The sequence below is a fragment of the Osmerus eperlanus genome, chromosome 2 (genome assembly GCF_963692335.1).
Source record: "Osmerus eperlanus chromosome 2, fOsmEpe2.1, whole genome shotgun sequence".
Taxonomy (NCBI): domain Eukaryota; kingdom Metazoa; phylum Chordata; class Actinopteri; order Osmeriformes; family Osmeridae; genus Osmerus; species Osmerus eperlanus.
Genome location: NC_085019.1, coordinates 14,217,542 through 14,244,240, shown reverse-complemented (window position 1 = coordinate 14,244,240; position 26,699 = coordinate 14,217,542). Strand labels below are relative to the sequence as shown.

Sequence of the window (26,699 nt, the reverse complement as noted above, 5' to 3'; positions counted from 1 at the left end):
TTTAGCTGGCTTCCATCCAGTAACTTATTTTGTGAACACTGGCTGCGTTGCCAACTCAGAAGGTTTACGAGATGGAAGCCAGCTAGAGAAAACAAAACGATGAATAGAAATCAAATTAGACTGACTGGATGTATCCAAATTATTTTGTATTCGTTATAATCCGACCACACAAACAACGTAACATAGCCTAGTAAATTAGCAACAGCTAACTTGTTGATTGACTCTTTACTACACTACGAGCTAGCTAGTTTGGCAAAAACATCACCTCGTGAAATACAACAGTTCATGCTTTCATCTCAGTATCGTGCAAACTATATGGGTGGTATAATTTGAGTTATATAAATACTTCAGTCACCAGAATAATAGCCAAAATATCTACTTTGAAGGTTTCAGCCAGTCCCCTGAAGCGGAAGAAATACGTAACGAGAAGGTGGATGAACAAAACAACCAATGAATGGAGTATTCGTCACTAATACGGGGTGCAAACTAGGTCAATGGAAAATGCGAACCGAGAAATACTTAAATTGTATAGCAATTCGATTTTAATGCGTCATCAATTTCTGGAACGTTGAGATTGATCCAAACTCACGCGCATAAAAAACTCACTCTGGGGGACCAGTCAAGGAATTTAGAACCTACGTGTGAAAGGGTTAATAGTCAGGCTTGATATCTCACAAGACATCAACAGACAAAGAAATTACTTTATTAAGGTAAACACTTCAACAGTTATTAGCCAAAACACGTTTATGCTTCCGGCCACGCCCCCTTTTAGTCACATGACACAATCTTTGGAGGACATCCTCAGAATAAGTTTCCGAGGCGGCCTACCAAATTTAGTTTCACTGCCTCAAACAACTGCTGAGATATGACTTCACTTCCTGTTTGGTGGCTTTTCTGCTGATTTTGATTGGCTGTCACGGACAAACGGTTGTGGGTATCAAAATGCTCTACCATAACTTTTGTGCGGCTTGGTCTGAAGAGCATATCTGGTAATTTTGAAGAAGATTTGACAAAGATTGTAGGAGGAGTAGGCTTTCAAAGGTTTTTGATAAAACCGTAAATAGCGGAAAATCTATAAACCGGAAATTGACGCCATAGTGTGCATTGAATTCGGCTTGATCCAGGGAATCCAATGGTACCTCATTTTTGAAAATGGGTCATACGGTTTAAAAGTTGCGTGTGTAAACACAACTCCAACTTTGACCCATTGGTGGCGCTAGAGTGCCCGAGTATGGGACATGAAACTTTGTGAATTGGACCAGGGGACTGTCCCCAATGAGTGTGCCAAATTTCACAACTTTCGACCAAGCGCTTCTAGGGCCTGCCATAGACACCCAGTCTTAAGAAGTATAATAATAATAATAATAATACTAACAATAACAATAGGTGCCACGCAGCTTCGCTGCTTGGCCCCTAATAATAATAAAACTAACAATAACAATAGGTTTCCTCCTTACGGAGGAATCCTAATAATAAAACTAACAATAACAATAGGTTTCCTCCTTACGGAGGAATACTAATAATACTAACAATAACAAAAGGTGCCTCGCAGCTTCGCTGCTTGGCCCCTAATAATACTAACAATAACAATAGGGGCCAAGCAGCGAAGCTGCAAGGCACCTATTGTTATTGTTAGCTATCTCCCAGAACAGCTATCTCCCAGAAGTTAACAAGCTGCTAAACTAATGTTCTGCTAGAGGTAGTCACGCGAGTTTTCGTGACGTTAGTGACGTAAGTAGCGTCATTGACTGTGGCTAGCAAGTTAGCCACCGTTAGCTTCACTTTTCGCCACAAAAACTTAATTTCCACTTAAACCATGCAACGGAACGTAAATCCCAATAGAAGCAACTCAATCGCTACCAAGACGAAACTTTTGACACCTAGGTTGTCTATGTAGGCCAAATATTGACTGAGTTTTAGGGGGGCAAAAATAATAAAAATAATAATAATATATATGTGAGAGAACAAAGGTTGTGCCCTTGCCGAAGGCAAAGCACACCCAATAAAACTAACAATAACAATAGGTTTACTCCTTACGGAGGAATCCTAATAATAATACTACCAATTACAATAGGTGCCTCGCAGCTTCGCTGCTTGGCCCATAATAATAATACTACCAATTACAATAGGGGCCTCGCAGCTTCGCTGCTTGGCCCCTAATTATTATTATTATAATAATAATAAAACTAACAATCACAATAGGTTTCCTCCTTACGGAGGAATCCTAATAACAATAGGTTTCCTCCTTACAGAGGAATCCTAATAAAACTAACAATAACAATAGGTTTCCTCTTTACGGAGGAATCCTAATAAAAACTAGAGAGGGTACAATATCTGGGGAAATTGTAGGGTGTGCTTGCTTGCGTCGGTTGCACAGGGGTCCGTTTTATAATGACATTTTTACAACTGATATTTCTGTATATTTTATATAAAAAATGCATAGGGCCTACTTATTATTTATAAAGATTACATAGATTTAAAAGCATCTTTTTTTTGCTGCTCATTTACAACTCAAAATACGAGTGAAGTGTAGAATGAAATATGATGTCTTCTCATTTCCCCTGCAAGAGGCAGCCTCATAGCTGAATCAAAACGAAGAAATTTGGCAGACCGGTGTACAAATTGACCTAATCTCTATGACTTAAACGTCCTTTTAAGTTTTCCCTTCTCGTGATATTTTCAGGCATTTAGCCTACTCATATTGCATTCATTCATTAATAAAGAACCCCCTTTGAAGATTATTCTACGACGTTACCGGCAGTAGAAGATGGAATCGCGATTCAAACAGTACCATCTGCTAACTACTCCCCCAAAAACGTAAATAAGCTTGACATTTATTTAGTGGAAAATCGCTCATTCATTAAAAGCTCACTGGTAGCGATCATTGTCAGTAACAACGCAAAATGCGATATAGCCCTGTGTGGAGAAGCTGCCCCAGTAAATTGTACTACTACAGTAGAGTATGCCTACTAGACTACTGCTGTGTTCGTCTTGGTAGCGATTGCGTTGGTTGAATTCGATTTAACGTTCCTTTGTACGGTGTAGGCTGAAATGAATTATGATCATGAACAGATTGACAAAGTTAAGGCTGTGGCAATGAAGTTCAGGTTAGTAGTCAGATAGTTTCACCTATTGAAAGACTTTTGATTTAAGTAAGGGGAGTGCCGAACATGTTCTGTCGCCGTTTGACTTCCTAAACATCTGTGTAGATGTTTTTGTAGTGTCTCGCGTAGGCTACAGCGTTGCAGTGAGCAACACTGGTTTGAAACCACAGGTAATTGGAGTGTTTATTTACCCAGGTTATCGAGAAGTCTGAGCAAATGTACAAATTAGCTGTTTCATCAATAAAATACGCACATTTTCAGCAACTACATTGACCATTTCTCGTCACATTTTAATTCAGATGCTGATTTACATGTACTGTTTAGCTGAAATATGAATTGTAAAAACTTACAGCAATGGCGGTCAAAGGATTCTGTTTGTCCTGTTTATCACGGCAACCCCGCCCCATACGCAAGCGGTTCTTAATACGGACCAATCACAGCCAAGGGGTATCCGTAAAATGACGGACGGACAGACGGATAGTCAGGAAAATCAGGAGGTGCACGTAGAGCTCTCCGAGGGGCTCGGAGAGGGAATTCCTCGTCGGAGAGGACGTTCCCTGTGTCCGTCTCCGTAAAAACGGAGAAGTATAAATTGGCCTTTCTCCCAGTGAGCTATTCTCGCTGCTGGGAAATGCTGTGTTCGGTTACTTTATAAAATAAAGGAAGCCGTTTCTCCCGTGGCGAGCTTTGTCAGATTTGACCCAAGTATAAACAGCTGTAATTCAGTCATATTTTGACATATCAAGGTGATTGTGGTAGGAAGATGATTAAACTTTATCGTTACCATTATGATTATACTGCTAGACAGCTATTGTGGTGTACCTGGCTTCATTAACCTGTTTACGCTCCTGTTTCGCCCGCGAGACAAAAATGCTGCCTCCCCCTTCCTCAGTTACGACGCACTAAATTCTAAAAAATATATTTTTTAGACGCTACACATGTTATACATCGTTGGAAAGCTACGATTCTTGTGCTTCCATTGAAATAAACCAATTCAAGATCAAGTCGCAATAGCAAGCAAAGTCAACGTCTTTTTCCGGTGAACATTCCTTCAACAATGCCAAAGAAAAAAGTTGTACTCACCCTAAGTTGTTCAAATAGGTCCAGGTGTGCAAATCATGCCATCAAAACTTGATCTGCGTAAGTCCCAAGGGTTCAAAGTATCTAACCATGTAAAGTAATTCGTCCAAATACAATGTTTTACGTTCATGAATAGCCATTATCCTTTGTTTCATTATGCAAGTTAGCCGACGGAAGAAACAACTTGTTCACATAAAAGTGTTATTTTCTCCGATTTATCAACGGAGTATTTACAAAATGAAGGTCTCAAAATGTCCGTTGAACCCTCCCCTTTTGATTGACACCTTGTTCGACCCAATAGGAGCTTCCATGCCCCGTTGACAGCCCTCTAAAGCCAACTAGGTCTGTGCGTCCTGCCCCCCCCCCGCCCCCCCCCCCCACACTCGTTCTAAACAAATTTCTCGAACTGGCTTCGACTGGCTCTGAAATTAGCTCGTTAGCCTTGTAGCTGACAGCTAGCTGAAAATGCCAATACCTCATTTGTATGCGTCTGTGGAGCCTTCAAAATAACAGTCGATTGCGCAATATGGTTGACAGAATCAGTGTTCTTTGTGCGCCAATCCTTGGAATCAGATAAAGCACTCCAATGTGTTCATGCTTCAGTTTTTGTGTTTCAGTATTACTAATTAGGGATTTAGCTATTATATATGATATTTCTAAGTACCAGAGATGGGCCAGAGATAACAATTATGAAAAATAATACCTTTTTATTTGACCTTGACCTTGGTTACAAAGGGTCATTTTGGAGTCTCCAAAAGACCCTTTTAGAAAATTCCTGGATGTACTCTTATAAAAACATGTGTCAAATATGAATATATTGTGGTATTATGTTTGACTTTTGATTTGAATTGGGTAAGGCTTCAACCTGTGGTCCAATTTAGTCTTCCAGATAATACCTACCACCTCTAGGCCTCTTCAGGCCTCTGTTTTCAAAACAAAATCTAGGCGGAAATAGAAATTTTCACTTTCCTTGTGTTCAAGCTTCTATTACTCAACACTAGAAGGACTGACAGGGGTCCTGACAACAGGGGACATAACTTCAGAGTGTCAGCTTTCAAAAGAGATCATTTACATGCATGTACTCCAAATGGTTCAAGAACAGCTTCCAATTTACTTTGGGTATGCTGTTTAGGCGTTTTCAGGCAAATTTAACAGGAACATGAAAAGGTTAAACAGATGATCCGGTATCAATACTTGCTTGAAGACTGTGGCTGGATTCGATCCTACGTCCTTGCGTTTCAAAGGGGCCCGTCTTATCCCAGTGAGCTATTCTCGCTGCTGGGAAATGCTGTGTTCGGTTACTTTATTAAAAAAAAGGAAACCGTTTCTCCCGTGGCGAGCTTTGTCAGATTTGACCCAAGTATAAACAGCTGTAATTCAGTCATATTTTGACATATCAAGGTGATTGTGGTAGGAAGATGATTAGATGACATGCTCACGATGACATTTCCAAAGTTTCGTCTCCATACGGTAAACCATCGCAGAGACAAGGCCTCACGTCCGCTATGGCATGCTCTTTGTCAAAATTGTTTGCGCGTAACTCGTGAACTGTTTCACTTATCGATGCCATTTTGATAACTTTTTGTCTGCATGGTCTGAAGATGATCTCTTACAATTTTCATGAAAATCGGAGCAACGGCCTAGGAGGAGTTTGAAAAATTTGGCATTTCTTAAAATGCAAATCACGGAAAAACCTTCGGGACGACAGTGACGCCATAGGTTCAGTCGAATCGTCTGCGTCTAAGGAATCCGATGAAACCTCACGGTCTCATGGTTCAAAAGTTATGGGCGTAAACGCACCTCCAACTTTGACACCTTGGTGGCGCAATAGTGCTTCATGGATTGACATGAAACTTGGTGATAAATAGTCAGGAGATCGTTCCAAATTAGTGTGCCTAATTTAAAAACTTCTCACCAATCGCTATGCATAATAATAATAATAATAAAACTAACTGCACCTGCTTGGCCCCTAATAATAATAATAATAATAATAATAAGAAGAAGAAGAAGAAGAATACGTAGAAACCCTTAGGTGGCTTCGCCGCTTCGCGGCTTGGCCACCAATTACCGCACTTTTTCTGTAAATTATACACGTTTTTTTCTGTATTTCTGAATGACAGGAAATACAGATAGAAAGACAATGGCAAACTGTAATTTTATAATTTTGCATAAACATTACAGCCAAATGTTGTTACTTAAAAATACACTAAAATGTCTATTTTACAAATATTAATAACATTTTCACCAAAATGTTCTGTTAAAACACTTAATTTCACTTGATCAAAACTAGCTAATTTAACAGTTATTTTGCAGATATTTACTTTCATCCCACGGACAAATAACTTATAACATAATTTTTGGTTTAGACATAGGAAACTTGAATTGTGAACTGAGCTTGGGTAGTTGACGTCATGAAATCCCAGCACGCACCAGTCAATATCAAAGACTACAAAAGCCTGCAAAAGCCTTTTTGGGGCTATCTCGTTGTTTATGATCATTGACCAATGCACTTTTAGTAAAGTTCTCTCTTGTAAGTCGCTTTGGATAAAAGCGGCTGCTAAATGAATAAATGTAAAGACTCCAGAGTAGGACGAAGGAAAGTTGATTAGACAGTTGTGTAGCGGCAACGCTCCTGTTACCCAGAATGCCCCGCGGAAAGCTGAAAAGCTACAGAGTTAAAGGTTTAAGCTTAGTTAGATAAGCATTTGTCAGGCATTGTTTGGAGTTTTGTTGTTGTGTTCGTTCTGTTTTGATATGTGTAATGTGATGGTCTGTAGTTTGGATACATTAAGTGTTCACCCTGAGTGTGAATGTTGTCCAGTTAGATGGCGATCTAACCTGTCTAATAAGCCTAAAGTGTCGAGCAATATTCCTCTCCAATTCGCACAGCTAGTTGTCGCCACAGTTGTAATCTGAAGCGCCGGTAATATCTGTAGCATCCGGATGCTGTAATCAGCATCCGGATGCTCGCCGGTGCACTAACTTTTACTGTAGCATTGCTATTCATATGTTGATAAGTAAGGGTCAAGATGTGGTGTGATTGGTTTGTTCTTGGGTATAAAGGAAATTGTGAAGCATTGTTCTGTGGATTCTTCATCTTCTGAGGGCATTTCCTCAGTGCCTCTCGCCCCCCCCCCCCCCCCCCCCCCGAGAGGCACCACTAGCGGATGCTGTAATCAGCAGCATCCGGATGCAACCTACACCTATCTGTAAGCAAGGTGTAGGTTGAGCCGGTGTCAATAATGGCTTTCCCTTTCAATGGGCCTACTGTGAGAGGCACCACTAGCTGATGTGGGATGGGGAGATGGGGTAGGTGTTTGGTGGGTATGGACAGAGGGTTTGGAGTTCCATGTATGGGTTAGAGCAGGGGTGTCAAACTCATTTTCAAGTAATGTAGTTGTAGTACTCTAACCAAGTTAGAGAGCGATACCAACTTGGGTTGAATGCCCGAAGACCTTGGCTGAAAATGCGCATGGGTTACGTTTGCAGAACCGGCTGCATTGGAGTGCTGTCATTCAAACCTTGCTCGCCTTCACCCTTTGCGAACTTTGCATTAAACACTGATGTGTATATACACTGCTTTCTAGAGGCGCGATGTTGTCACTTTTCTGTAACATAATCGAAATGCATTGTGAGAGATGTAGTTTATGGTCAATGCACGCTGTAAAGCAGCGTATACTTATTGTAATACACCATTCAAGCTCCCGCGTCTCTATCCTTCTCCATCTCTTGCCCCAGCCTGACCAAAGCACCAACCACAGTGACTCTTTCTCTTTCAGTTGGCTGGCCAGTTTGTGATTTATGATTTTAAGTATGAGTTTGACCTCATACTTAACACCTGAGGCACCTGAGGACTCCTTCATGAAATAGCTGTGTCATTAGAACCCATTCAGTTGCTCTTGAGAAAATGCGCTCGGCTACACAACCGGCAGTTCTCAAATCAATCTCACGGTACTTTGATGGATACGTCACAGTGACCTAGCCTCAGCGCCGTCTCAAGTCGGACAAAAAGTCTAACCAGAAATCACTGCTTCAAGTCAGCCAGCTGCAGCCGGCTATCAGCGCAGCCGGTGCTGCATGAAGTCGAACACACCTAACGTAATAGAGGAATGCACAGTGCATGCAGTGTGTGTGGCTTCAATAGCCCTGCAATAAGTAGTGTGCTGTGTGCATGTGATTGAGGATTGCAGCATATAAAAACAACTTAATTTGCATTCAATATGGTTATTTTAACCAAGATTATGCTGCTAGATGGGTTTTTAACTACATTTAAGTTCCCTGTTATAGGCAAACTTTCCAGTTTATTCCTGTTATTAATTCCCATATATTCCCGTTAATTCCCATATTCTCGTTAATTCCAATGGAAAGTTACCCCAGGAGGGACTGTTTGTCCTGTAGAATAGTCAGTGTTTCCCCTACCATTGTATTAGGGGGGCGCCCCCCCCCCCCCCTGGAAGGTCAAGTTAATAAAATGTTTTTAAATATATATAGCGCCTGATCACAAAATAAGTCATTTAAGGTTACCTTTACTATAATACAAGTCTATAGCTTGCTCTTTTATTAAACAAACTAAATGGCCTTATGTTTTTTCTTATTTACAAAATGGTATGTCAATTCTGTCTCTACAGAACCGCCGCCGCAAAGCTGTAAACCTAGGGGAAACACTGATAATGTTGGATGTTCTTCCAGGTGGCTAATGGTGGTCAAACAGAGAACAAGATGAAGAACCTGCCTGTCCCGATTTACCTGAGGCCTCTGGACCTGAAAGATGCTTCTATGAAGGTGAACACACACACACAAGTCTGTAGGCGGTTTAATATTGGCCAAACAACCAAAACAAATTCCCCTATGTTTGAAGGAAGATAGGAAACTGAACAGTGTATTATCAAAGACCAAATAATGCCAATACCAATAGAATTAGTTTGACTCTATGGGTTAATTCAGCAAGAATGGTGAAAATAAAGTTAAATGAAAATGTAATAACATTGCAAATGAATGAAATCAATTAATAAACATGTTAAAATAAAGGCTTTAAGTCTTACCTACTCTACCTTGATTATTGTAAACCAGAGAGGAAGCAAGAGGTGAGGAATGAGAAGGAGTAGGACAGATCAGAGCTGAGGAAATGCCCTCAGAAGATGAAGAATCCACAGAACAATGCTTCACAATTTCCTTTATACCCAAGAACAAACCAATCACACCACATCTTGACCCTTACTTATCAACATATGAATAGCAATGCTACAGTAAAAGTTAGGCAATGAGATGTGAGAGCCATCAAGTAGAGACTCCGTCAAGAAACGCCTTACAACTCTAAACATAAAATAGATGTGTAAAATAGAAGCACAATATCAATTGATGGTGTTTGTAATATTTAACTCTTGTCTTTTCTTCAGCTGTGGTGTGCCGCAGGTGTGAACCTGTCAGGGGGCTGGACCAGAGAGGGCGGGGCCATGTTGGGGGCCAGTGAAGGCTCAGGGGTGGAGCTTGAGGTAACCAAACAGAAGAAGGGCTCTCAGAACAGCCTGGACCAATTGGATCAGGAGAACAAGGTAAGGGGGTAGTAAAGTGGTCAATCATAGGGTCACCTATAAACACTCCATACTCCAAACAAGGCCCTGCATTCAAAGACTTAGTTATCAGGATCTCCTCTCCTCAGGACCAAGAAAAGGGGGAGCCGGAGAAGGGGCAGCGTTTTCATGATCAGGTGTCCAGCAGAGTGTGGATCTGCACCAGCACTCACTCCTCCACCAAAGTCATGGTAATGGATGTCAACCATCCCTCTGACCTTCTGGACAGCTTCTACGCCTGCAACTCCCACGTCCTATGCATCACCAGTGTACCAGGTGTGTGTGTGTGACATTGATACACAGGGCTCTAGACTGCAACTAAACGGTCACCAATTTTTGAGACTGCAAGTATTTTTTTAAACTACTCACACATGTGCAACCTGCAAATTATACTTTTTTTTTCTTGTTGAAAAATGAGGAGGGAGCGTATGGAGAGAGATGTGTCTCAAAAATTGGCAGCTAATCGCAGCCACTGCCAGTGTGTCCCAGGCGCCTGGGACACACTAGCGATTAGCTGCGATCTGCTGCGAAGCGCCTGGAGGCGCCGACCTTTTTCTCTTTAAAGGTCAGAGGTACACCACAAACTGCTCGGTAGCAATAATCTACACTAGTGAGTGTAATGCCATCATCAGTATCTTCCACAGTATTTACTCTCAGATACCCCAGGGGTTTATGCTCTCTGCTGGGATATCTCCCACTGTCTGAGGCATGTGACGTCACCCTGGGGTGCTTCTCGCCATCATCCTCTGGTGCTGACTGTGGACCGTCAGCCTGTACATCTTTGCTCAGTACACTAGGCTGTGGAGTCTCTATGCTCTTGTCACTATCTACTTTGGGGTCCAGTCCTAGCTCCAGTGTCTGAGTCTCGTTTTCACAGGTTGTCTTGGTGACAAACTTTACCAGTCTGTGCTTCTGCACTTTTCCTTTACTGGGGTAGTAAACTAGATAGGCGGGACTGCCCTTGTCATGCCCTACAAAGAGTCCTCTCTCACACCTAGAATCTAGTTTTCCTCTGTCTTGCTAGTAGGCATAACACACTGACCCGAATTTATGCATCCTGGCTAGATTGCACTTTTTACCTGTCAGTGCTGTATATGGGGTAGTGCCTGTGTGCTTGTTAAAGCACCGGATCCTGGTATAGGCTGCTTCCTGGATGGCGTAGTGCCAAAGACTCTTAGGTAGGTCACTGTCGATAAGTTTACATCTGGCCATCTCGAAAAGAGTGCGCCCTTCCCTTTCAGCTGTCCCGTTCTGGTGCGGAGAGTAAGGACAGGAAGTCTCGTGTCTGATTTTGTTCTTTCTCAGTAGTGTCTGAAACTCTTTGTTAGTGAACTCGGTTCCGTTATCTGATCTAATGCATTTCACAGTGCCATAGGGCGCTACATCTGCCAGGTACTTCTCAGTGGCCTGAACTGCATGACTTTTTGCTTTCAGGAAGTAAACAAGCACTGCCCCCGTACATACATCTGTGAAAGACTGCATGTACTTAAAACCATCTATGGCCTCATTGTTTACTGGACCAGCTAGGTCTGTGTTCACCAGCTCAAGTGGTGTCTTTACCTTATCAGTCGGATCTCTCTCGTTTGAGTGAACTTTCCCTCTATGCATACTACAAATTCTTTATCAGGCCTACGCTTTGCACCTTTAATGTGCATGCCTTCTGTTACATCCTGCAGCTTCAAGATATCCTCGTAATTGCAGTGACCCATTATCTCATGCCATGTCTGGATATCATAGCTGACATGACACACATCATCTACATCACACTCGGTTTGCAAGTAGTACATTTTCTTACATACATAAACATTATTCCTTGTGCCATCCGGCAACACTATGACATCTTTACCTTCTTCGAAGAACACTTTGGCACCGTGAGCGGTAGCAGACCTCACTGAGAAGAGTTCTTGGGGGTATGAGGGGATGTAGAGAGTGTTCTTTAAAGTCACTGTACACCGGCGCCCCTTGCTGTTTATGAGGCATACCTGTGCGTCTCCCCTGCCTTGGGCCACACCGACGGTACGCTTCCCGTCCATGCTGTGTCTCCCCGGCTTGAAGGTGCTGTCGAAGCTCTTGAACTTGCTCCTGTCGTTGATGATGTGGGACGACGCGCCCATGTCCACGATCAGTCTCTTCCTCTGGATCTGCAGCCATTGCCCTGATAGGCTGGCATCTTCTGTGTGTGCCCTGAAGGTGTGGTCTTCTCCTCCCGCGGCTCCCCGGGCGCCATCTGGTTCACGACCTGCTCTACGGCCACCGCCGTCGCCGCCATCTTGGACAACACGCACACCGGGCGCTCCATTCACGCTCCTTCTTTGAGCACGCCTTGTCTGAGTGCCCCCTGCTTTTGCAAAAACGACACCAAACTTGCTCTGTGCAGTCAACCCTTCTGTGGCCCTTTTCTCCGCACCGCCAACACACCATCTCCACTTTTTAGTTGGATCAATCCTTCTCCATTGGAAGAAGGATTGAACCCGTGCGATCCACAAATGCAGATTCAACACTTCACACGCGGAATTGTAGATTTACAAGTGACAGACCATGAGAAATGCATTCACGAAATAACAAGAAATTACAAACGATATATTTACGAATAGACATCTATGTATACAAATCCTAGCACATTTCTGTAAATGCAAACCTACAAATCACGATTAAGAATTTTGTTTTTGTTCGTTTGTTCACTGTATCAGCTCACAGCAGGCACATACTACTGTGCAATTAGCAAGCATTTTGTAGAGAAATTAACATGTCACGCCACAAGTTATTTACACTCGGACAAATGCTCCTGTATGGAGTTGGAAAGACAGGAGGTCGGCAAACTTTTGGCACACAGCTTTGTGCGTTGTTTATTCAAGTAGGCTTACAAAGATAACACTTTTTGAACATAAAACGTAGCACAACTTAGCCCAGACCTTAACGTGCAGTGTCCACTCGAACCTGTCCAGTGAATTACGCACAAGTAGTCTGCTACACTCCCAAAAATATTTATAGGTTGCACGGATTACATTTCGAGATCATATGTGACCAAAATTTTGAGCCTTAAAAAATGAGAAATCAAATATGGGTAAGTACTTTTTAATATTTTCTTTAATAAGAAATTGGCCTGTCCATGTGGTCATTTTATATAAACTGTGTTCATTGAATTTAAATAAAATGTGCCATATTGTGATATGTATTGTTATCGGGATATGAAAGGATCTACCATATTTTTCGGAAAATAAGACGCATTTTCTATAAACCGCACCTCACCAGAATGGGAGCTTTGTGTTTGTAAATCTGAGTATAAACCGCACTGGAATATATGCCGCACTTGATACGGGAACAATGATACCAAGCAATGCACTAGTAGCCTATAGGCCGTTGCAACACACTTCAAAAACGAAAGTGCGTAATGTATGTTTTCTATTGCGCGGGAATTTTACCTTTTAGACGCGTGAGTTAAAAATATTTCCGACGGCCCCCAAAACGCAAGTTATTTTTCCGAAATGGTAGCTAGCTAGCTAGCTTTAGTTAGCTTCCGGGCTAAGTTAGCTAGCATAATACTCGTAGCAATGCTACTACCAGCTAGTGTTACTTGTTAGCCCTCTCATTAGTACATTTTGAAGCCTGTTTTGTTATAAAAACGTTCTATAAGCCGCTTAGAAATAAGCCCTCACCACCACAAGACAAAAATGTAAAATCGGGTTATAAACCGCAGCTCTATTTCCGAAAAAAAAAAAAAAAAGTATATCAGGATATTAGATTTTGGTCATATCGCACAGCCCAACTGTGAACTAAAATAAAACTGCACATTATCAGTAATACATTTAAAATTGGGAACATTTTTTAAATTGCAGTGCAGGTTGAGTTAAGGTGTGTGCCCCTAAAATTTCTGCCTTTGCCCCTAAATCTTCCAGGTAGGGGCTATAGTACTCTTAGTAAAAAAAAAAGTTAGTCTGTAGCCCTGATACACTTTATCCATGTTTCAATGTTGTACAACACACACAATGGTTGCACCTTTATAATGGAGTCTGTCTCACTTTGTGTGTGTGTACCTGTTCCTGTGTGTGTGCATCTCAGGTGTCCTGGAGTCAGACTTCCCTGCTGGGGAGGAGGGGCTCCAGGACCAGGAGTCAGGACAAGGGGACAGCGTGTCGTTGGCGGGCAGCGTGGCCAGCGTGGGCTCGACGGAAAGCGATGGCGCCATGGCAACGGAAGGGACCACCGCCATCCCCCAGACAGCCCACCAGGGTGTCAGCGACCTCCCAGCCGAGCACAGCGGCCTCTCCGGCTCGGGTAAGAGGCACAATGCAGGCTCACAATGAACATCTAACAGCCAGTGGCGCCGTCAGGGGGGGGGGCATGGCCCCCCTGAGAAAATTGCTGGCCCCCCCATCGCGAGTTGCATATTGTCTGTCATCCAGATTGTTTTTATTTTTCATTAATGGAAAACGGGATTTAAACTTCACTGTAGGACAAATCAACCTCAAAAATAATTTAAAAACTGATTTTAGCCTATAGAAACCACAGTCTACAATTGAAACATTTTGTCGTAGAAATCCACGTATCTCCACGCTTGGATCCTGTCACGTATCTCCACACTCTGATCCTGACACCCCTGTGTCACCCCTCCCCCTACAAGAGGTTGCACTGGGCCAGATGAGAGTGCAGTCTATAGCCGTACAACGGTACATAGAAGGTAAGGGAGCTAATCGTCAATGAAGGCTAGACCAGTTGGACGCTGCTAAGTGCAGATACCAAGTTAAAGAAAAAAGTAGGCTAAGTACAAATATTCAATAAACTGTTAAATAAATAAATAAATTTTAAATGACCTATTTACAGTAGGCAACCTAGCTTACGTTGGTTAGCTACAGTAGTTAGTCTAATTAGCTTGTGCTAGTTAAATTCTGTATTTTGGGAGGGCTGACTGTCTTACCTTGTAGCTAATTTAGACAAACAAAAGGTTACTTCAGTCTAGAGAGAGTAGCCTATTACTAACTTAGGCAATTTGGGCCGATCACACCGGGAGCGTATTTTTTAAAACATTGCACTTAAAACCCCATTGTTTGCTATGGTATGTCAGTACAGCTCTGTTAAATACCATATGTGTGGCGGCCTGGGGAAACCCTTCACATGGTGGAAATTTGACTTTCTGAGTGGTATACATCTCTGGAATCTACAAACCTTCCTGAATACAAATCTGTTTAAATAACTCATATCTTTATCACAATTGAAGTTACATACTTTTAAAGTTGACTTGTGTCAAAAAATGATAAGGGAGAAAACTGCATTCAAAGATTCCACTCTGTTTAATTCTGTTTCATTCAGTATTCTGTTTACATTAATAACTTCTCAGCAAGTTATTTTTAAGTTTAACAGCCTGACTTCATTGATCAGTTGTTTGGCAGCACTCAAAAGAGCACACAAACTTAGCATGTGATTTGACATGGCTTGAAACTTTTGCTAGCTAACATGTCCAAAAACCATTGAAATTAACTGTTTTTCATAAGTAATCATATACTTTTTGTAGGCTACATTACAATTACGTTTAGGGTGTTAACTATACAAAACATCAAAAATCTCAATTTTGACAGAAAACTGATTTTCGATCTTTTTTGGCTTATAGCCAACAATGAGTGGCCGCGACATCCATACCGCCACACATATACTCTTTTTGTCTAGGCGTTTTTGAGGCAGACGCTTTTCAAAATTATTGTTAGGCTATGTGTTTTGATTTTGGTGTGCCACCCCAAGATTTTTCCTTGCCCCATCTGGCTGAATACCACTGCTAACAGCAGTGGTATTCAGCAAATGGTAATCAATTCAACAAATATTTTTGCACTTAAATATGATATGGTATTTTTACATGACATTTACATTTAGTTATTTAGCAGATGCTCTTATCCAGAGCGACTTACAGTAAGTACAGGGACATTCCCCCGAGGCAAGTAGGGTGAAGTGCCTTGCCCAAGGACACAACGTCATTTTGGCACGGCCGGGAATCGAACCAGCGACCTTCTGATTACTAGCCCGATTCTCTAACCGCTCAGCCACCTGACTCCCTACATTTTTGCAGTGAATGCCATTCATCTGAATCCAGGTGTGTTAGAGGAAGGAAACATCGAGAAACATACAGGATATTCAGGCCCTGAAAACCAGGGCTGAAGACCACTGCTATACAGCACCCACCCTCATTAATTCCCCTTCGACATCTCTCCCCCCTCTGCCTTCCTTGCCTTCCCTCCACCAGTGGACCTGTCCAGAGAGACCAGCCCGCTGGAGGACGGGGTGCCCACAGCAGAAGAGGCCACCGAGGCTACGGAGGCCAATGCGGGGGTGGGCGAGGAGGGTGAGGAGGGGCATGGTCAGCCTGGTATCTACACAGAGCACGTGTTTACGGACCCTCTGGGAGCTCAGCCCTCCGACCCTGCCAGCACAGAAATGGCGAGGTGAGAAAGAGGAAGAACAGAGGATCACCACCATGATTGTTAGCTTGTTTGTCAATTGGTCCTACTGGATGTTAGAAGTTTGTGGATTTCAGCTCTCTCTTTGGGTGTGTGTGTTTGTGTGCGTGCCTCAGGAGTGCAGACCAGGACGGTGTGACATCCCAACGTGAGGAGAGTGACCCTGCAGGGGAGGAGGTGGTGAGGATGAGCAGCTCTCTGCCCACCATGTGGCTGGGGGCCCAGAACGGATGGTAAGTAGGAGGGTGATTACTGTTGTAAAATGTTAGTCTTGGTGTTTTTAGACGTGAAAGCTCTCTGAGCTCTCCGAGAGCCCTCGGAGAGCCCCGGAGAGCTCGACCTCCTGAATTTTCTGACTATCCGTCGTAATTTCGGATAGTTACGGATACCCCCTTGGCTGTGATTGGTCAGTATTAAGAACCGCTTGCGTCAGTGGCGGGGGTGGGGTTGCCGTGATAAACAGGACGAACAGAATCCTTTGACCGCCATTGCTGTAAGTTTTTACAATTCATATTTCAGCTAAACAGTACATGTAAATCAGCATCTGAATTAAAATGTGACGAGAAATGGTCAGTGTAGTTGCTGAAAATGTGCGTATTTTATTGATGAAACGGCGGCTAATTTGTACATTTGCTCCGACTTCTCGATAACCTAGGTAAATAAACACTCGACGACGACTTACAAAAAACCGTTGCGCCACCTACTCTTCTGGCGGTGAATTGTTTTCAGCACCCACAGCCTACGGAGATACCATAAACGCAGTCTATCCGTCCGTATCCGTAAGCCCGCCCATCCGTTAACAGAGTCGGAGAAGCATACTTAACAGCCTTAATAGCCTTTACTGTCAGGCATAGCAAGTGTTGTTGCTTGACCAGATGTTCCTGTAACACTGACCCAAAAGGAAAACAATGATTCACCACAAACTTTCTGGCGTGATGCCATATTTTTATTATTTTTTTACCTATCAGTTAAAAATGTACATTTATAGAAAATCTACTTCTATAAAACAACTAAATAAATCATTTAGTCTAATGCATTAAACACTGATGAACAATGATTTCAGAATTATACAAACCTACGTTTTACTATGGTAGAGTGAAATCAAACATTTAGGCTGATCTACATTACCCCAATAGAATGATCATAGCTACATAAATCATGTACAATTGCAAATACAAACCTAAATACATGCCTCTATCTTCCATTTTCCCAATACAAAAACCATGTTAAAAAGTTATTATTGGTTAATTGTAGGCTGTTCAGTTTCCCAAGATCAGCTCAAGAACCGGGCACTCTACATAGTTCATATTCGGCATGTGGCCTCTTTATAATCCAACGGAGTGCAGTGCCACGATTGACGCTGTTTGGATAAGCATTTCGACATAAAATAATGAAATTACTTTTGGCTTACTCTGATTGGTCCTCTGGTCTGCATTGAGTTTCCTACAAATATTGTGAGAACCGGGCACACAACAAAGTTCATATTTTGCAGGTGTCCTTTTTATAATCCAACGGAGTGCAGTACCGCGATTGAACTAATGTGATTAATAAGGGCATTCGCAATGAAATGAAACTAAGCGTAGTAAGGAAAAAAGGGAAATTCTGTTTAGTTATTTAGAAGCAAATTCGCTGTTACAACCGCAAGTCAGCTGCTTTCAAAGGGACTGGCTAGCTAACAGAATGACAATATAAAGTGGATATACTTCAGTATAGATCTGTGAATTTTGTTACATAAATAAATGTCTTTACTAATGTCGAAACTGCCTGCACATTGAAAATGTATAATAACTAGAGAGGGTACAATTTCTGGGGAAAATGTAGGGTGTGCTTGCTTGCGTCGGTTAGACAGGGGTCCGTTTTTGAATGACATTTTTACAACTGATTTCTGTATATTTTATATGAAAATGCATAGTTATTATTTATAAAGATTAAATAGATTTAAAAGAAAAAAAATTTGCTGCTCATTTACAACTGAAAATACGAGTGAAGTGTAGAATGAAATAGATGTCTTCTCATTTCCCCTGCAAGAGGCAGCCTCATCTTTGAATCAAAACGAATACATTTGGCAGACCGGTGTAAAAATTGACCTAATCTCTATGACTTAAACGTCATTTTAAGTTTTTCCCTTCTCGTGATATTTTCAGGCATGTAGCCTACTCATTGCATTCATTCATTAATAAAGAACCCCCTTTGAAGATTATTCTACGACGTTACCCGGCAGTAGAAGATGGAATCGCGATTCAAACAGTACCATCTACTAACTGAAAATATGCCCCCCAAAACGTAAATAAGCTTGACATTTATTTAGTGGAAAATCGCTCATTCATAAAAATCTCACTGGTAGCGACCATTGTCAGTAACAACGCAAAATGCGATATAGCCCTGTGTGGAGAAGCTGCCCCGGTAAATTGTACTACTACAGTACAGTACTAGACTACTGCTGTGTTCGTCTTGGTAGCGATTGCGTTGGTTGAATTCGATTTAACGTTCCGTTGTACGGTTTAGGCTGAAATTAATTATTATCATGAACAGATTGACAAAGTTTAGGCTGTGGCAATGAAGTTCAGGTTAGTAGTTAGATAGACTTTTGATTTAAGTAAGGGGAGTGCCGAACATGTTCTGTCGCCGTTTGACTTCCTACAGCTGTGTAGATGTTTTTGTAGTGTCTCGCGTAGGCTACAGCGTTGCAGTGAGCAACACTGGTTTGAAACCACAGGTAATGGTAATTTCACCAACAAATCGTTTACTAATGTCAGAATAAATCCTACAACGAAAATGTATATGTGAGGAATGTTTATTTTAACGATTGAAAACAGATAACGCTACATCATAGACCACTGTAGTATGTGTTGCCCGGGCAACACAGGCTAATGTCATGATGCTAATACTTCAGTGAAATAGTAGACTACTGTTTCCGAAAGTAGATGTACTTCCTTAATAATATCAGCTTATATTGTACATTACACATCACAATTGTGTGTCATATCACAAAGTAAAATTAGTAAATAGTTATAACCTGGCCTCTTTGCTTGTGGCGTTTCTGCAGCTGCCTTGCAGTAAAGCTATAGTTAGCCTAGCTATCCCCCAAGTTAACAGATGCGAAACGAATGTTCTGCTACAGGTAGTCACGCGTGTTTTCGTGACGTTAGTGACGTAGTGACGTTAGTAACGTCAGTGACTGTGGCTAGCAAATTCGCCACCGTTAGCTTCACTTTTCACCACAAAAACGCAATTTCTACTTAAACCATGCAACGGAACGTAAATAAAAATACAACCAACGCAATCGCTAACAAGACGAACCTTTTGACACCGCCGTTGTGTATGTAGTCCAAATATTGACTGATCCTTAGGGGGGCGAAAATAAACAATAATAAATAATAATAAATATATATGTGAGATAACAAAGGTTGTGCCCTTGCCGAAGGCAAAGCACACCCAACTAGAGAGGGTACAATTTCTGGGGAAATTGTAGGGTGTGCTTGCTTGCGTCGGTTGCACAGGGGTCCGTTTTTGAATGAAATTTTTACAACTAATATTTCTGTATATTTTATATAAAAATGCATACTTATTATTTATAAAGATGACATAGATTTAAAAGCATTTTTTTTTTGCTGCTCATTTACAACTGAAAATACGAGTGAAGTGTAGAATGAAATAGATGTCTTCTCATTTCCCCTGCAAGAGGCAGCCTCATCGTTGAAACAAAACGAATAAATTGGGCAGACCGGTGTAAAAATTGACCTAATCTCTATGACTTAAACGTCATTTTAAGTTTTTCCCTTCTCATTATATTTTCAGGCATTTAGCCTACTCATTGCATTCATTCATTAATAAAGAACCCCCTTTGAAGATTATTCTACGACGTTGCCCGGCAGTAGAAGATGGAATCGCGATTCAAACAGTACCATCTGCTAACGGAAAATATGCCCCCCAAAACGTAAATAAGCTTGACATTTATTTAGTGGAAAATCGCTCATTCATAAAAAGCTCACTGGTAGCGATCATTGTCAGTAACAACGCAAAATGCGATATAGCCCTGTGTGGAGAAGCTGCCCCGGTAAATTGTACTACTACGGCACAGTACTAGACTACTGCTGTGTTCATCTTGGTAGCGATTGCGTTGGTTGAATTGGATTTAACGTTCCGTTGTACGGTTTAAACTGAAATTAATTATTTTCATGAACAGATTGACAACGTTTAGGCTGTGGCAATGAAGTTCAGGTTAGTAGTTAGATAGACTTTTGATTTAAGTAAGGGGAGTGCCGAACATGTTCTGTCGCCGTTTGACTTCCTACAGCTGTGTAGATGTTTTTGTAGTGTCTCGCGTAGGCTACAGCGTTGCAGTGAGCAACACTGGTTTGAAACCACAGGTAATGGTAATTTCACCAACAAATCGTTTACTAATGTCAGAATAAATCCTACAACGAAAATGTATATGTGAGGAATGTTTATTTTAACGATTGAAAACAGATAACGCTACATCATAGACCACTGTAGTATGTGTTGCCCGGGCAACACAGGCTAATGTCATGATGCTAATACTTCAGTGAAATAGTAGACTACTGTTTCCGAAAGTAGATGTACTTCCTTAATAATATCAGCTTATACTTTACATTACACATGACAATTGTGTGTCATATCACAAAGTAAAATGAGTAAATAGTTATCACCCTGGCCTCTTTGCTTGTGGCGTTCCTGCAGCTGCCTTGCAGTAAAGCTATAGTTAGCCTAGCTATCCCCCAAGTTAACAGATGCGAAACGAATGTTCTGCTACAGGTAGTCACGCGTGTTTTAGTGACGTTAGTGACGTAGTGACGTTAGTAACGTCAGTGACTGTGGCTAGCAAATTAGCCACCGTTAGCTTCACTTTTCACCACAAAAACGCAATTTCTACTTAAACCATGCAACGGAACGTAAATAAAAATACAACCAACGCAATCGCTAACAAGACGAACCTTTTGACACCGCCGTTGTGTATGTAGTCCAAATATTGACTGATCCTTAGGGGGGCGAAAATAAACAATAATAAATAATAAATATAGCTGCAAGCAGCAATGAGGTGGCCAAGCAATCGAATGACCCATAAAACATGTTGTACATCCTCAGAAGAGGGTTACGAGTACACGCAACAAGTTTGGTGCGAATCCATCAAAGATTTGCTGAGATACGACCCAACTTCCTGTTTGCTGGCTTAACGGCACATTTTGATTGGCCGTACCGGGCAAACGGTTTTGAAAATCCAAAAAACATATGATGGCTTTTGTGAGGCTTGGTCTGAAGATGATCTCTGCCAAATTTGGTGAAGATTGGAAAACATTTGTAGGAGGAGTACAGAAAAAACGTTTTTTCAGTAATTCAAAATGGCGGCCGCATCAATTCGGCTGTTATCACAAGTTATCATGTGTCACACACGGGATGTCCCAAGATATCATGAGACAAAGGAATCACTTAATAAAGGCAAACGAATCAACAGTTATTGGACCAAATAAATTTTTGTATCCTGCAGCCACGCCCAGTGATCACATGACACCAAATTGTTTGGACATCCTCAGATGAGGGTTCCGAGTCATCATACCAAGTTTGGTGTTGATTTCTCAAGGATTGGCTGAGATATGACCCAACTTCCTGTTTGGTGTCTTTGCTGCCGATTTTGATTGGCTGTACCGGACAAACGGTTTTGAAAATCAAAAATCTTTGGATAACTTCTGTGAGGGTTGCTCTGACGATGATGTGTTCCAATTCTGGGGAAGATTGAAGAAAAATTGTAGGAGGAGTAGGCTTTCAAAGGTTTTTGCTAAAACCGGAAATGGCGGAAAATCTATATAACCGGAAATTGACGTCATAGGGTGTGTTGAACTCGTCTCGATCCAGGGAATCCAACGGTACCTCATTTCTGAAAATCGGTCATACGGTTCAAAAGTTACGTGTGTAAACACAAGTCCAACTTTGACCAGTTGGTGGCGCTAGAGTGCTCCAATGAGAGACATGAAACTTGGTGAATATAAAGAGGGGACTGTGCTTAATGAGTGTGCCAAAATTCACAACTTTTTACCATATGGTTCTAGGGGCTGCCATAGACTCCAATGGCAGAAGAAGTGTAATAATAAATATAGCTGCAGGCAGCAATGGCGGGTTCCTCCTCAGCATTGCAAACCATTACAAAATTGACATGACACAGACATGTATTTCATACATGTACACAACATTTCAAGACAATTGGATCAATGGCTGATTTGAAGTCATTTTTTGAAATTCTTCACAAATTGTCACTGTAGAGAAATATCCATGCTGCCGACATTATGGGTTCTTGAGACTTATTTGTTCCCCATTGGCAATAAGGCATGCGTACCAACTTTTAGACATGTTGGACTGACAGGGTTAAAATGCCACCCTTTTGAAAGTGACAACTTTGAAGCGTGTTGTGTCAGGCCACCTGTGCTCTGGTCAGGCCCATCATGCAGAGATCCATTCTTTAAAAGCTTTGATTACAACAATAACTTTATGAAAGTGAGGATACACTTCACTAAAGGAAGTGTGTAGGTTATGTACTACTACTGCTTGCTCTGCCCACACACTTTCCCCATCCATGCTGTTTCCCTCTATCCCAGCGCAGGTCATGCCATTAGAAGTAGCCCAAAAAACATACCATACACAGTCACACTGTTTTCAAAACTGAAACTGGTTAGAAGACCATGGCTATTAGAACTCTACCTGAATTGAGCTCTCTCTAGAGTCTCAGTCAAACAACTGTCAAGAGTCATGTAGGGAACTGGACCAAGGTATAGCTAATGTCCAGCTGTTAGCAAGTGTACCTTGTGATGGTACAGCAGCTTAACAATACTTTGTCATGGTCAGACTCACTGATCCCATTAAACTACACAACATGCACAATCAGGGTGACCAACAGTATTATCTTAAGTAAAAAACAATAACATTACACACATTTAAGTGAACGAACACAACAACTGAAATCCCTTGCACAGCTGTTGTAACCAAACTATTTTCCACAGCTATTTCCGTTTTTGGTGTGCACTGCATGCTGGGTACCCAAGGGCGCTGACGCTACAATATTTATTATCTAGCTGTCTTCCGGCTGTGTAATATGACGAGATGCTAGCGATGCAAACATGAAAGCTTGTCTCGGGGGGTCATGCATGTGATCTCACTACAAGCTTTTGATTACACGTGAGGACTGTTAGCAAAGTATTTCTATTCGTGTTTTGTTAGTGATTGAATGGTAATGTCAGCTAGCTAAAAACAATGTTAGTTAGCTTGGCTAAAATGGTTTTCATAGCAACAGATATCAACAAATCAGATCAATCTAACTTTATTCAGAAGGGGGGGGGGTGGGAACATATAAACTAGAGGTGAAATGGTAGGCATTGTTCTGCCTTGAAGCTGCGTGCGCATCCTCATTGTTTGTAACCACCAACCCATCTATATGTAAAGATAACATCCAAGCTAGCAATTTCGCCAAATTTGACTGCAGATTTTTTACACCATATGTACTTTGTTATGGTTTTTGAGTCAAACAACTTGCTAAATGATTAAATGTCTGTTAAATGTCAAATCCAACTTTAAATGTATAAAAGAGAGAATTAAACCTAGAGGTTGAAAAGGCTACGTTTGTCTAAACTGACATGCACAAACTCAGAGCACTGAGTTTCAACATCCATGTACACATTTTGTCTCTATTTTTTACTCTACTCTTTAACGCATGACTATGTTTAACTTAATGTCAGCACCTCTCTGTCATCAATTGTCTCTGGAGTGGGGGATGGGGGCTTCTTATCCAACAAATTACATCCCTGAACTTTTAAAACATATCAATGGCCTACTACAATTGTAAACATCCTTTGGCCTTCCCATGCTGGGAAGAAAACTACAGTTTTTCTTTGATTAAACATTGACCTTGAATAAACGCTGCACCAAAAATGAACATTGTGTAATAAATGGCACCTTCGATTAAACGCCTCCCCACAAAAATCAGAAAACGGTTATTTAATTGGTTAAATTAAAACACAGTATTTATTACACAAGTAATTTACAAGTGTAGCATACTATTATCCCATGAAACACTGGCAGGCACAAGGGTCTTTCTTGCTACAGATTTATTTGAAGCTTTTTCTCCAAATCCACCGTTAAAACTAAACTCACGCTGTAATGAGAAAATAAAGACCACATTAGCTTTATATGAACATGCAATGACATGCGCAGCATGTAAATAACATTAACCAAAGTCAAATACAGACACAAAACAACATACTTTGTTGGCTGCATGCTGTAGCCTACACAAGGGAATAGAGGTTTCCTTAGATTGCTAACAACCTCTATAACAACCTTAAACTTATCACTTAGAGTGAATGTGCATAAAGTTCCAGGACCTGACAACATCCCTGGCTGTGTTCTCAAGGCCTGTGCTCCTGAACTGGCAGGTGTTCACTGACATCTTTAACCTCTCCCTGTCGCAGTCTGTCGTCCCCAATAGGTTCAAGGGGGCCACCATCATCCCAGTCTCTAAGAAACCATCAGTGAGCTGTCTCAATGATTACCGCCCTGTTGCCCTGTTGTGATGAAATGCTTTGAGACGTTAGTCAAAGACCACATTACATCCTGCCTGTCACCTGCATTAGACCCACTCCAGTTTGCATATAGGCCGAACAGGTCTACAGATGATGTTGTAGCTTTGGCCTTGAACACTGCTCTCTTTCACTTGGATCAGAACAACATATACGTGCGGATGCTCTTCATCGACTTCAGCTCCGTTTTCAACACCATAGTACCATCCAGGCTCATCATAAAACTACAGGACCGGAACATCAGTCCTTCCATGTGCAGCTGGACAGGACACAGGCAGTACGGCTAGGTAACATCACCCCACCAGTCTAACACTCAGCACTGGTGCCCCACAGAGTTGTGTGTTAAGCCCACTGTTGTACTCTGTTCACCTATGGTTGTGCAGCCACAAAAAGGTCCAACACTATCATTATGTTTGCTGATGACACCACTATTATCGGCTGCATCAAGAATGGTGATGAGTCTGCCTACAGAGCAGAGGTGGCAACAATGACATCCTGGTGTCAGCATAACAGCCTGTTGCTTAATGTAGCAAAAACCAAGGAGTTGATAGTGGACTACAGGCGGCTGCAGGGAGAACATGCACCCATTCACATCGCGGGCACAGCTGTGGAGAGTCAAAAGTTTCAGATTTTTTGGTATCAACATCAGTGAGGATCTGAGCTGGACCACCATATTGGTGTGGTTACAAGGACAGCGAAACAGAGGCTCTTTTTTCAGCGGCGACTGTGGAAATTTGGCATGGACTGCACTATACTGACCAATTTTTACCGGTGCACCATTGAGAGCATACTGACTGGTGGCATTACAACATGGTTTGGCAACAGCACTGCCCAGGACAGGAAGACACTACAAAGAGTGGTCAAATCTGCACAGCGTATTACAAGGACTGCATTACCATCCATTCAGGACCTTTAAAGCCAGCGGTGCAGGAGAAAGGCCAAGTGGATCATTTCTGACCCTAGTCATCCCTGCCACAGTCTTTTCTCCCTCCTGCCTTCTGGAAGGCGATACAAGAGTATAAGGTCCTGTACCAGCAGATACAGGGATAGTTTTCTCACACATGCCATCAGGATGCTGAACTGTCCTTGAAATATCTTTTTGCACTACAATTTTTCTTATTTTTTCTACCCTTTTTCCCCATTCTTTAGTATTTAATTTTTTTATTCTGCAAGTTGAACGGACATTGAGCACAAAGAATTTCATTACTTCTAAATGCTGTTTATGAGTATATGATAATAAACTTGAACTTGAAACTTTTATCAGAGCTTTAAATTGTCTGTGCTTCGCTTGCTGTTAGGTTGTCGACTCTCACTCATGAGCGTCCCAAAAGGCCTTCAAAATAAAGTCACGTAATAATTCTGAATACAATTATATAATTCAAAATTAAGACATTGCTTGAAAAAAAATTATACATTACTATAATGCAATTGCGACAATTGCATTCAGGCCTATAGATAGTTATACATATTGTATACAATATGGCGAGGTAGCTGACTTAACCATTCCTGAATGTGCTTTTCATCAACACCAAGTTTGCGTGCTATAGATCTGTTGCTGGTGGTGAGTGCTTTCTGCACAGGTTTCTGTTTGAAAGCTAAAGTGTAAGAATGTTACGGCATGCTGCGTCAGATTTGTACACAAAGTAGAGACACGCGCGGCATACATTTTACACTGGGCTTTTGTTTGACTTCCTTGCCTATTCTGTGTTTGTCTATGGCTGCACTGCAGCTACAATTCACTGAATCTCTCTTACCAATTAAACGTTGCCCTTGAATGAACGCCACCCTCGAATAAACGCTGCACCACTAACTGCTCTATTAAAAGGGTTCACTATGAAGCAAACCATTCTAACAAAATAATAACAACATTTACAATGATTTCAACAAGAAGTCTCTCTGACTTGACAACTCTCTAAACAAGCA

General features: G+C 41.6%; 1 protein-coding gene across 9 annotated transcripts in view; it reads left to right on the top strand.

The window, feature by feature from the left end:
* spag9a (sperm associated antigen 9a) overlaps positions 1-26,699 on the top strand; it is a 161,779-nt gene that overhangs the window by 94,624 nt on the left and 40,456 nt on the right. For all 9 annotated transcript variants that reach the window (XM_062453359.1, XM_062453378.1, XM_062453321.1 and 6 more), the window contains 6 exons: positions 8,874-8,966; positions 9,581-9,736; positions 9,844-10,030; positions 13,814-14,029; positions 15,984-16,182; positions 16,314-16,430. In XM_062453359.1, coding sequence (XP_062309343.1) covers positions 8,874-8,966; positions 9,581-9,736; positions 9,844-10,030; positions 13,814-14,029; positions 15,984-16,182; positions 16,314-16,430 — 968 coding nt within the window. The remainder of the gene's footprint in view (positions 1-8,873; positions 8,967-9,580; positions 9,737-9,843; positions 10,031-13,813; positions 14,030-15,983; positions 16,183-16,313; positions 16,431-26,699) is intronic.